This window comes from Parus major, chromosome 6 (assembly GCF_001522545.3).
Source record: "Parus major isolate Abel chromosome 6, Parus_major1.1, whole genome shotgun sequence".
NCBI lineage: Eukaryota > Metazoa > Chordata > Aves > Passeriformes > Paridae > Parus > Parus major.
The window spans coordinates 9,066,276-9,080,130 of record NC_031775.1 but is presented as its reverse complement, the minus strand read 5'-3'; the positions used below and the strand labels follow the sequence as shown (position 1 = coordinate 9,080,130).

General features: G+C 36.3%; 1 protein-coding gene across 1 annotated transcript in view; it reads right to left on the bottom strand.

Moving 5' to 3' along the window:
• The window catches only part of KCNMA1 (potassium calcium-activated channel subfamily M alpha 1), a 255,043-nt gene that overhangs the window by 67,709 nt on the left and 173,479 nt on the right, over positions 1 to 13,855 (bottom strand). The window contains exon 21 of the mRNA XM_033515702.1: positions 1,017 to 1,110. Within this exon, the coding sequence (XP_033371593.1) occupies positions 1,017 to 1,110 (94 nt within the window). The remainder of the gene's footprint in view (positions 1 to 1,016; positions 1,111 to 13,855) is intronic.

Here is a 13,855-nt window from a genome sequence, read left to right as displayed (position 1 = left end):
TACATTTTTCTGTGTTTGTGTGTGTACACGTGTATACACACAGAGTGGAAAATCTCTGCTATGGTATTTATGGATACAATTATGGACTGAGGGTCTAGCCTGGCTATATAGGATATGCAAAAACAGAGCAGGAACAGCCTCCCTGAAAACTCTGTGTCTACTATGGGACCCCATTTTGACTGACTTGAGCAGGTAAAAGGCAAAGCACAGTGAGATAGAATGCAAATGACATAATATTTTAATAGATTACAACTTCTTGCTGCAGTTCTAGTTTAAACAAATATTTTAGAGGTAATTTAAAGGAAACAACACAGTTATACAAAGGAGTACTATTGTACAACAATGTACACGTAACAACAGGGGAAAATATCACTAACAAGATGCTGTTTTCATCACCCACTTTTAAAGTATATACTACCCTCTTGAAAATCCCTGTATTTCATAATTAATGTGCTTTTAGCTTGACTAAAACTGCATTAGTTTTGAACTTTGCTTTGGCAAGTACATATATTATTAGACTTTTTCATCAGTCTAAATCAATTAACAGAAATTTGATTTCAATCGACAGGATAAAAGGAAGGTAATATTCAGGTTCATTTTTGATTGTGATGATACATCTCACATATGGCCTTAAGTACAGAAAACAGTACTCAGAGGGAATCCAACAAAAAGAGAATTGCCTGAGGCAAACTAACCACATGAGTTCCCCTGATTGGTTAGTGCTATCATTAGTGCCACTGCTGTTTAAGAACTACACATGGACAGGACAGGGTGACAGCTAAGACTTTAAAGCCTATGTATTTTTCAAACAGCTTTTCAAACTGTTTTTCATGACAGAATTTTTTTTCAGCTCTATCATTAACTGCTGACAAGCTGACAGAATAAATACTTCAGCCTTTCAGAAACCATCTAACAATCTTTTTTTTTCACCCCCTCCCCTTATTTTTGATGTGGGGGGAGGAGAGGAGGAAGGAAGAAAGAAAGGAGATGAAGATATGAGTTTCTTACAGTCTTACCTCATCAGTTTGGGTGAGGAGTTGGGTGAATTTCGCATGCCTCCATTTCGCTGCTTTTTTTTGGGCGATAGTGTCGACGGCTGCTCATCTTCAACTGGAAATATAAGGAACTCATGAGATTAAGTACTGCTCTGAGTGCAATATGAAATACAAGTGAAGTAGCAAAGAACACACACTCTATGTCCATTCACGCACTGATACTTCATTGCTAACATAGGCCCAACAGTAATAAAAATCAAATATGTGTTAGTCGAAGAGATTGGTTTGAAGGAGAAGCAGAGAAGAATACCAGGGTTTTGAACAGAGGAGTTCAAATTGGTTTCATACTTCAAAAACAAAGACGGGGGGACCACATTCGGGTTATTCTTAGTTATTATCAGTTAATCTGCGCTACAGAAAAATAGAATTAGTGCTCTGCTGTATTCCCAGACAGATAAAGTACTATTTGCAATATCAACGTAACAGCTGCCAGCCTGCTTTTGCTAATGAACTAGACACCAGTTGGTTCTCGCTCCTCACATGCCAAACAACAGAGTCTTCATGAAGAGATGTAAAATATTCAATGCCTTGATGTTCAATGATTCAGTTAGTCGGGAATGTGAATGCAGCCTGCCATTGTGCACAGATCTCCAGCACAAGTCAGACCTCATCGCTCTACTCTCCTCACAAAACAGAGTTTTAACAGGAGTGAACAGAATGAGGTTGAATGGAAGTGGGGAGACAATACCTGTATAACAGAGGATGCATGTGTTATGCAATCTTTTAATGAGGATGAGGTGCATTTTCAAGGACAGATCAATTTCCAGATATAAAATCACTTACAGTTTTGCCAGTCATAAACTACTCTTGGATAACTTACGCCACAATATGTATTGCTTAAACAGGTGCAGCTTTCTAAGAACTCATCTACAAGAATTAACCATAATCTTTACTGTTTTGTGATTGTAACTGCACTTTATAATCTGTATGTAACCTTTATGTGTGCTATCAAAGGGAATAAACTCATGCCTGCTTTCTCAGGTTCATGCTACTGCTAATTTATTGTGATATAAAGAAGAAAAAATAAACTTTTTTTCCCATCTTACTGTTAACTGAGAAATTAATTGGAAGATAATATAACTGATGCCTAGGAAGCTTTAACTATAAAGCTAAAAGGAAAGGCATTAGTAGTAGTAGTAGTAGCTGCTATATTTAAAGAGCTTAGTACACATTAGCAGTGCACAAGCAGAGTTTGAGAAAAAAAAATACTACTTACAACAAGATACATAGGAAAAACAACAAAATTGAGATATATGTCACCTGCCCCAGACTTATCTGTGAAGAAATGAAGCAATAGCCTTTTGCTATAGCCCTCTTCTGAGGGTTTTATTTTATTTTACTTTCTATTTTATTACAGACTGCATTCCAGCCTGCCATGTCTGTCTGTTTGACCAGGCCTGCTATGGAACTTCATTTTGCCTTGATCAAGACCAAAGGGCTGGACCATGAAAAGACAGAATTTTCTCTCTTTTTAGATGACCTGGCATCACCTAGCACAAGGGAGTCACAACCAAAGAAAGCACTGCAAAATAAAAAAGAAAAAAAAACAAACAAAAAACAACAAAAGTAACCAAACAAAGCTAATCCCAAAATAAATGTGCCAGAGTGGTGTAAAAGATAATACTTAGATCAGAACAATGAGTGTCTAATAATGATTTCTTCACTAGGTATCTTCTCTTTTTGGGCAGCATCCCTAAAGACAAAGGATTTTCTTCTCATTTGACTTTTCTTTCTTTTTCCAAATCAAAGTCCTATAGTGCATTTACACTGATTGATGGTTAGTCAAATGTCATTCTTTGGCTGAGAGATAAATAAGCCACAGAAAATTCTCAAAAATACATAAATTGAAATTTTCTTTCTGTGACAGTTTGCACATATTAAACTAGATCACTTCAGTACTTATCTAGGTGTATCATGAAGTGAACATGCACAGAATTGTTTTGTTGGTAACACCTTTGCAGTTCTGATTGCAACAAAGTGCAAGGCTTTGTGCTTTTCAGAACACCCTCTTCAAACTATTCTCTTGAAAATGGACTAGTCTGGTTTTAAACTTCTCTAACAAAAAGTAATTTGTATGTTATTCCACACAGACAATAGGTTTCAAGATATCCACTGTGCTCTCTTGTTCTTCATTGGATATAAATATTCAGTTCCACCACTTAAAAGATCAAATTAACAAGAACCATGCAAAATGCTCCTTCCAGAAAACAACAAATTATCTATTTTGCTCTCTTGGGAGTAAAAATCCTAAATTTCACTCAAATTAATCTGTTACCATATGAGGTAATAGAATGTTTGTCAAGAGATGCAGTATGGCACCACAAGTGTATTGTTATACAGTTTTAGCAGTTCAAGGAACATACACAGCCATCAGGACCATGGGCAAAAATCTTACAGTAACACAAGTCAACTGTAGACAATATTATAACCAGAAATATTTCTCTAAATGAGACAAAACAATATTGAAAAATAATATTTTTCCAAGTTTTCAGCTAGCTAATAAGAATCCTGTCTGATCCTTTCAAATTCTGAAATTTAATAAAGTAAGGATGCTTTTGTACTCTATGGTCCAACACTTGTGTTCTCCAGTGCTGCCAGGTGACCCTAACCTGCCACCCAATTTCAGTCTTACTAGCAATCATTCAGAATAACATCTTCTGGAAGTACATCTCTAGCAGTCTGCACTTATTATTGGTACTGCATCTGCAATAAATAAGCTTCCTTTTAGGATATGTGCTTGTCATATTCAAACTATGTTACTATCACCAGTTGCCTGGAAAGTCCAAGGCTGATGTGGCTCACTAGTTAATACCTGTTAGCAAAGCCTTCTGAGGGATCTCAATTTTTTTGCTTAACCAAGAAAGCCATTTATTCTCATTGTGGCAATGAAAGGAGAATTAAATTAATCATATGACAGAAAATCAAGTTTTATTTTTCATTGAAATCTCCACACAGAGTTTACTGGGCATCTGCAGTTTAGCAACACAGCTCCATAAGAATATGGGAACACATGAAGCTGAAATATGTGAATAGTATCTAATGGACAGTATTACCTATGGCTTGGTTCCCAAAAATGTTGCAGTGATAACTCCCAAGTGGTTTCTTAGTAGTAAGTAGGATATAAAACATATAATTATTATCCTTCAGATGCTCCTATCAATTTCCTGCCTATTTAAAGAAGTAGATCTAGCAAAATTTTTAGTAAGGTTATTAAATATTTTAGGTTCACGGTTTCTGTGTCTGCATTAATTTAAAAGGGAACCTTAAATTTGCTTGTTCTTATGAAAGACAACAATTTGAATAATGGGGCTGTGATACATGACAATTCAATTCTGATATTGTATGTTTGTTTTTGTTAAGGAGTCCCCATTTTTTATGTCTTTATACTACAGGATTTGTATTAACTACAGCCATATTATGTTACACAGACTTTTTTTTGCCACTATCATGAAAATTTGAAATAAGTTCAAGAATTGGACACAGAGTTTTATAGATTTGCAACTCAATTCAGCTTCTGAGTTCTAATAACATTCAAGAGCTTGTTGGCACATCCCTAAGTATAACACTTATTGTACTGCTGTAACAACCCAGAGCTCACTTGTCTAATAACAGTTTTGCAGTTCAGGAAGACTCAATGCTAAAAAAATGCCAGGCGAGTCTAATGAGGCTTCAGATGCTCACTTTTATGCTGGAGTTTAATTTAAAGTTACACTGATGTTTTAACATGTTTGCTTATTCTTGAGTAAAGAGTGTTCATTATTTCAATGACATAACCTCCAGACAATGTTCCATGAATTGGTTTAAGATGTGCTGGTAATTTTAACAGCCTTAATGTGGAGTTGAACATCTGTAACGACATATTACTTGACTTTTATCTTCATTTCATTTTTAAAGCAAAACAAAGGGAAAGTCTTTCAAAACAGTGGACAAGTTCATAACTTTTTTCTTTGCTATTTTCTAACTATTTTTAAAACAACACTGTCTCCTAGACTACTTCTCCCAGGTCACTAGTTAAACTAATTTACAGACACTTTTTTTGACACCATAAAGAGCTGGAATTTGAAATAACATCTACATTACTGAATATCACATGAGCTGGGATACCTGGTAAGTTCATTCTGCCTAGCATGTAAATGCTTCAAAGCAATTAAATCCTTTGAAAGGCAAAGCACAAACCACTCATAAACATTAGTTAACCGGCTATCTCAATTAACTTATTAATCACCACATCTGGAGAAACCCACATCTGTAAGCACTTAACAGAGCATTAGTAATGTCATAGTCACATTGAAAACAGACTGCAAAACCATGCACAAACCATTCTGTATTGCCTTATGCATCCAGCTACTGGGCTACCTACGGAGATCTTGGTTCAGCCCAGGCTTTTGTGAATGGTAGCGGTATTTTACAGGCAAGCTGAGTGCCCTTTGCAATCTACAGTAGGTAGATTTTCCTTGTTCAACAGAACTCAGTAAGTTAAGGTGCAGCAGCGAGGGGTTGTTGGGTAGGAAGAGGCTCCCTTTACGGTTATTAACAAGTGGAACAGGTTCCGGGATTCCTTCAGTGGACTTGGCATCAATCAATGCATTAGTAGTTGCATTCTTGAATTGATATGAACATTTTGGGTAACTTGATCTAGCTGCATTCTTTACTTCTAAATAATAAGAAAAAATTTAAATTAATTTCTTTGTATTAAAAATTATTTCAAACCACAGGCATGAATCAATTTTGATATTATGTGGAAATACAGACATTAAAGCTTAAACTATCAGTTCCAACAGCAGAAATAAAGGTTTATACCTGCAGCTTTCTTAGGTTGGTTTTTTTTTTTCCCCCTCTAAAAATGACTCTTTATAAAAGAATACTTATAAAAGGATTATTCAACAATATTATCAGCTTTAAGCAATAATCCCATCCTAGGGTAAGTATGTCTGAGGTAATACTTATTCCCCCATGTTGATAAGGGCTTTGAGATTTACTATCTGTGGAGGATGTTTATTTCTTTGAAACTACTAAAAATGACAGGGGAGGTAAAGCACTCTGCTGCTATTAAAATAAATAAGGAATCATAGAAAACATAAGGTCACCACTTCAAAATTGTGCAAGCATACTTATGGAATTAAACTGATTTTAAGGAACCCACATAAAAGTTGTTGAGTATTCAACAGTGCTGCATATTGTAAATTTCAGGAGGTCATACATAGTACCTCTGAAAAGAAAGTTAAGAAATTCAATTTTCTAAACATGGATTTAGCTTAGAACTGTGATTCTTTTTCTTCCACTGATAATATATCAAGGCTATTTAAACACTACCCCCTACTAATGCCTCTAACAAATGGCACCCTCAGTAAAAACCAACAACAAAATGTTTTCCTGGTAAAAATATGCAATAAAGATCTTCTCCTAATGCTTGTTTCATTCTGAATGAGTATAGCATAGAGAAGAAGGTATATAACTGAGCTGCTAAGACCTTATATTTGGTTATGTATAATGAAGTTAAGAAGTTTAGGTAGGGAGTAATTGGTGGACCGATAAGCTTGCAGTATTATTTCCATACGACTCAATTGCCTCAAAGATTCTATGGAGAACACTGAGCAGAGAGTAGAGACAAAGTATTTGAGGAGGTCAGCATGTTTTTTGGGATCTTTGTTTAGTTTACCACCAGCTAGAAACACCATCTGGTAACAGGAAAAAGAAGAAAATAGCATTCCCATGCTTGCCATTTTTCTTCAAGCACAAAATCTGTCTCTCCCATGGCAAAGCTCAGTGTACAGGAATTACAAGAGTCATTTGAAGGTACTTTTTAACAAGGTTGAACTGGTTGGTGACAAAGCACCCATTCCAATTCAGTGACCTTTTGATGGCCTGCTAATACTCTGACTGAGGTAGAAAAAATACTGAGAGAAGAACTAAAGTCTAATTTACAATGTTATTCTGATTTTTACTAATAGAATTAATATATGAAGTATAATGATAATAATAATATATACTCACCAGAGTTCACATGTATTTTAAATCATCAGAGGAGAACATATATATTTGATTAGCAATACCAACACAAAAATAAAATATACTGTATAAAATATTGAATACACTACTTGACAACTATCAATTTTACCTCAGAGTTACTGGGGTTTTTATCAAGTTTTATACTTCTACTTTTGATATTCCTCCAAGTGAAATAATTTTCAGATAATAAAATATATCTGCAGAGATCTATTTCCCTACACATGTCACTGGTCAAGCATGTATTTGAAGGCCTCGATATGCATCAACCCAGTTCTATTTTTAAAGTGCAGATAGTAATACTGAAAATAATCTTTAAGAATCCACATCCTGTATCAAAGTATCTTCACATGCAATGGAAGAAGACCAGAATCTATTAAGCTTATCGACCCTCCAATCAAGTTGTTTAAGAAACACCATAATCTTTTTACAGTCTCTTCTGGAGTTCAGCCTGCGATGGTTTCAGATACCAAACCTGACTATTAAGCACTAACCTTCCACAGCAGTGTATGGCATATTCCATGCAGACAAATTCAAGCTTTTCCAAGATTTTGTGCTTGCAGTGCCACAGCATGTGTCAGAACAAAAATACTTTTTGTATTTCGTCTTTTGGTATGGCTTTGTATCTGGAGCTTGCGATCTTGTTTAATAGCACCACATGATCTTGTTCAGCAGGAAGGCAGACTGAGATGCTTAAAATCCAAGTTATCTCCCCTTGCTTCCAACAGTGTGGCCAGGTACTATTACTGAGTATGGGCATAACAAGTTGCCAAATTATTTTGGTTAAATTATTCTAATTTTAAAAGTTCTAACTACTGGTTTCATCCCATGACTTCTAGCCTCCTGCCTCTGAAAAGAGCTCAGATCAAAGTGGAAGAAGCCCCACAATGGATCAGTGATGCAATTCTCTGTACATAGGACAATTTTCTTTCTTACTCCAACAGTTTATGGCCCATGTCTTTTTACTCAGTCTTCAAAAGCAAGGATTATAGAACATTATCTGAATGATCTATCTTTGGCAGAGATAATAATCTCTTTCTCCATTCCTCCTAAAATTACATCTATTTTTTACCAGAGACGAGTAAAACTGGTTACTCTTAGTGTAAATAGCCTGTCAAGCTGTAGATGCACGTTGTGCCACACACACAGGGCTGCCAGGATACACCCTGAACTGCATGAGCAAGCTCAGAGCTTTTGGATTAAGCAGTACTGTACAATCGAGTGAGAAACACAGGCCAACTTCACCAGATCCAGACTATAGTGTGCAGAACCTAAACCACTCATGGAGCATCCCCCTGTACAGCAAAGACAGCTGATTTTTATTAATAATTGCTCTAAAATTCGATTGGGTTCTTGCACTATTATGTGGGCTAATTTCCATTGAAAACATATTTGGGAAACAAAGATTGCTGTTAATTATATGGAACTAAAGACATCCTTACATATTGTCACTGCCTCACTAGGTTTGGCAATCAAACTGTCTGGATGGGGGTAATCTGTCCTACCACTCTGCAACATCAAATCACAACCTCCAAATCCACCAGGGTTCTCTTCCAAGTATGGGAAGAGTTTAGCACCACCAAGTCTACTAAAACAGGACTATTTTTCTAGTCATAGTTAAAGTAATTTCTTTTTATGTAGTATGACATATGACTTTATTTCCAATGCAAACAGCCAAAGGCCTGCATTGTTTATACTGCCAAAGTTCCTTAGAACTGTTCGGTACATTGTCATAAAAGACATTATTACTACCTAAGAATATTTTGAGAGCCATTTTGAGAGCAAATTTTAAACTACTTTTTGAGAATAGCAAACATTTAGGAACAGGATAAAAGTAGAGTAAGGGTAAGAAATTCCATTTTCTGTAGCATTTTCTAATTGCACCCTGGGTGGGCACTACCTACTTTTTAATAAATGCTGTACAGAATTTGCCCAAGAAGCCTGTCACCATTAGAGAGATAAAAAATAATGTGTATAAAATGTGATATATTAATGCAATTGTAAAGGTATTTTGAAGTTGCATATATTCCTATTCCTTACCCCCACCCTCAGGAACTCCCTTTCAAGCTCAATGAATATACACTTGCCTACAGACGGCATTAGGGAATCATGCCTATTTCTATTTCTATACATTTTATTTATTATAATGAAGATAATTTGAATTGCAATCTGCAACTCCCTGAACATTTTTAAAACAACAAATGTAGTTAAACTAATGCCTGTGGCAATCTCTATTTATTCCTTGTGAGCATACACTTGCCATAACTTAAAACTGGGCTGAGCTTTAATTTAAATGTAACAAGGCAGAATACCAGTACAGTGCTTTCAACAAAATGGCTGAAACTGGCTTCAGCATGATTTGCCTGGAAGGGAAGATGAAAATGTGTTTTAAAGGAGAAAAAATATCCTGACCAAAACCAGACATTCTAAACAACCACCACCGATACCCAGTGCTCCCTTCCTCCCCCATCTCTATCAGCTGCTAGGCTTTCAGCGCTGTTTTTCGCCAGACACTAGCACAGTGTTTTCCTTCAGAGTCAGCCATCAGCCAGAGCTGTCACTTGCAGATACTTCATTTTTGTTTCAGTCTAATTCATACTGCACCCCCTTAATCTCTGTAGTGAGTAATGCCATGTCACTGTGAAGATATGTCAGATCCAGCACTAGAAACACAGAGAGTGTTTCTAACAGTTGAACTATCTTGGTTTGAAGAAATATTTTATTTCTTCCTCCAACTTAACCGACGTCTTTCTCCTGAACGTCTTCCAAGCTGACCTCCAAAGGAGCAATCACCGTTCTGCAATCTGGCTCAGCTTTCACAGGGTGGGGGGTGAAGGCAAGCTGCAGCCCGGTATTACCAAATGCAAATAATCAATATGTTGATTGAGCTTTTGGCTATGAGAGTTCTTTTGATGGGAGTGACAGTGAGCATGACTTGCCTCATTCAATGACAAGCCTGTTTAGACTTTTTGCTACCTACCACTTTGTGAATCAGGCAACTGAAAATACCCAGAGCAATTCCTCCAAACTGTCAGCTATTGCTGTGATTCCACCCAGCACCCCCTGTACAAGACAACAGATTAACCATTAGGCTAGATATGTTGAAAATATACAGCTTCAACCTTTCCCCAGCTAGCTCAGAGCGATGTATAGATGATTATTTCAACCGTCAGCTGCCGCATAGACTTAAACCCCTGCACAATAACTCCTGGATTCATCTGCCCCTTGTCAAACTTGCACAGCTTTAGTTTGAGCATACATAGTGTGGCAGTTTCACTGCGGATCTAGAATAATCCAGACGGCTGCTGTCTCTTTGTTAACAGGAAGCTAAACTGATGAGTTTGTAATGCATTTCTTATCAAAGGTAGTTTCAGAAAAGAAAATGTGCCAAATCAGTAGGGGTTGGAATTTAGCATAGTATAGAAATATGATTTAATCAAAACATTTGTTATTTGTTGGGTGGAAAAAACACCCCACGTTATTCATCCTCTAAAAATCATTTCATGCCAATGAACTATTTATTTTAGAAATTTACTTGATTTTTTTGGTGGTAACAGATGTAATGAAATCATTGACTAGAAACTACAATATAATGGTGCTTGATGAGATACAAGAATGTTAATTTTAGAAACTGTGGAGCAGCGTTTGCTTGGTGTCTGAAATGGTATTTCAAATGAAACAGGATTGCTGCTTTTGTTTCTATGTGCATTAAAAAATCAGGGAAATGCGTTTCATTCTGTTTTTTTAATACAAAAAGATATGCTGCATATCTCTACACACTAGCACCATTAGAAAGGCAGGTAAGGCTGGTTCTTAGTTGCAGTGTGTGCCACTTGAAGCAGATAAAACATCAAGGTCTAAGAATGTCAAGAATGCATCATCAGAACATTCTGCAAATACTGGATGGTGCTTACACAAGACATTCTCTTTGAAACTGCAGATTAAGAAATGTTTCTTTTCTTTTCTTTTTCTCCTCTTTTTGTCCCAAGCTTGCACCTTTTGGCTAAAGCCACATAAAATTTCAAAACAAATGTATTGTGCCTACTACTTTTTTTCTTTTGTTTCTTTTTCTTTCTATTAGCATCCAATAAAAATTTGTATTAATAATACATGGTCCTTCAATCTTAATTCTTCTCTCACATAAAGAACTGAAACCCAGCCACAGATATATTCCTCATCTTTGCTTTTCCTTGAATGCTGTAAAAAAGACAGTTAATAACAAATGTGGAATCTTGCCAGGCTGGATCCTGTTACTAATTTAGGATATCTGCTCTGATATTCAGTGAAATCAATATAAGCTTTAAGTTCCTGATCTTTTAGAGTAACTTTTAAATAGAATGAAAAATAGACTACAAAGGAGTTTGGAAACCCAGAAAACCTGTAACTTGAATTTTTTGGTGAAAAAAGGTCTGGCATATGAATTTACACCATTTGTACTTATTTTTAAGGGTAAAGCAACTCTCTAAGGTTACCACAGAAAAATGATATTATTTGTTTGCTCCTCCAGTTTAATACAAGCACATAACTATTATAAATATTGTATCAATTATTATCACTACTCTGTTACTATGACTTCAGCAAGCAAAGAACTGGTTGAAGGCTGTCCAAAGTGTGCTTCATCCAAAGCCCACTAAAGTCAGAGGAAACATTTACGCTGAGTTCAGTGGACTTTAGATCAGGAGCTGTTCATACCTCATGTGTATGCTGTTACAAATGAGAAGCAAGCCTTTCCCATACATACAGCATTTTAAACACATTGGCATGTGAATTTTTGAGAAGAAAGGTTTCTGATTTCATGGATCTGGTTTCTTGTTCCAATACAGAGGTGTATAAACAATAGGACATTATTTGTACAGAAAAACATCTTCTCTTTCCCCTGCCATATTTGCACAGTAGAAAAAAATCTACTTCAATTCCTAATCAAATCCTAATTTATATTTAGACTAAGTCATAGGCCCATTGGACCTTGAACATCTTTTCTAAATCAAATTTTAGTATTCCCTCATATATTTTTCTTGATTTTCAGTGTTCATTCTCCACTGCATTTTCAAATTATGATTCACTCTGTAATTGTTTATTCAAGTCATTATCCTGATATTGGAAAACTGTCAAATGAAAAGTTAAAAAACCAGCACAGCATCAGTGGACTTTTTTCCCCCCTATACCTTTAATTGTCCGATTTTCTCCACATTCCATATCCATACAGAATACTATCTGGATAAAGTAAAGTTTGTTTTGGGAAAGGGCAAAGAAATGAAGATGTGCCTAAACTGTAGAATTTAAAACAGAACATGGTCTGTTTTCAAGGGGGTCTGTTTTCCAGACAAACATCAAAGTGAAGGGAACTAACTTTGTCTTTTGTGAGTGCACTTCCGAGAATAAGGAAAGTCAAAGTGTCTCATTGGTATGGCAAGTGTAAATATGCCGAGTTAAATTTTAAATTATGTTGCTTCATTATAACAAGCTGTTCTGCTCTGAATGTGGAGGAGGAGCTACAGAAAATCTTACCCTGTCAGAAAAGAGCTGTTCAGACCCTGTGTTTCCTACCATGCCACAAGCTGCTATGAGCTACAATTTTGGAGCCCCAGCTGCTGTCTCTAGCAGAGCAAAGTACAAAAGGATTGCTCAAAGCCACATGTTAACATTTTAACAGACTACCTGGTGATCCCATGGCTACAATCAGAGGACCAGGAATCTCCTGACTGGGATTTAGTTTTACCACTGATCTTGGGTTACACAGCCTTGGGTGGCTCACTTGCAGTAAATTCTGTTTTAAAGGATTTTCTTACTCACAGATCTTGCTAGAATTCAAGTGACCAAATGATCTGAAATTGTGGCTGTTAATCTCTAATTTTCTCAGATCTAGTAGATGTAAGACTGAAATGTTGCTATTGCTGTTCGAAAAGTACATTTGGAATACGCTCCATAAAAATATACTATAGTCGTATGTGATGAACGTGTATTTTAATTAGACATGAAAATGTGCCTCTAACATTGAATAACTGCAACATCCTTTTTATTTCTGTGTTTCTGTTTTCCTTCCTTAAAAAAACCAGTGTCAATTAAAGGACACTGATTTCCTTATGAGCGGCCCTTTGACAGTTCCCCAAGGCAGGACACGTAAAGCCAAAAGGCACATCTTTGGCAGATTCTTTAAGAGTAGCAGCACAGAGAAAATGATAATATTCCGTGCATTGTCACAGACCATCCTGTTTCAATGCATAGCTTTTTTCAGTGCTTTGTCCTATTGCCTCAAAGAGGATTTTGACACCAACTATAAGGGACACAGAGGAAGAAGTTGCAACACTAGCAAGGGCACACTGTGCTTATGCAGTTCTGCTAAACTGGAGGAGGAATCTGTCTTGTTTTTACAAAGTTAAGGAAGTTTGCCCTTTGTGACTGAACACACAATCTGATCAGTCACTGTGGAAAACAGCAAAGTTCTATTTGTGGACAAAAATAAGCTACTATTAAAAAAAAAAAAATCCTAATTTTGAAAGGCCACTCATCATGGTGCCTGTGATCACTTTACTGTTTACACTCCCCCAGCTCCATTAAATTCAGAGAAAAATATACAACGCCTTATGTAACTAAGAGTAAAAGTAAGCACAGGAGTCCTTGGTGATTGCTTTGCTCCTTGGGATTAGAAATCTTGTATTTACAGCATAGATTGCATTTGTCAGGAAGAGTATTTCAGTACACAGGAAAGCGATATTTCCATGCCTTTGGAGCAGGACTCCATAAATTTCAACTCAGTCTTGCTGCAACTGTTTCCTTCTTGTGGACATTGGGAA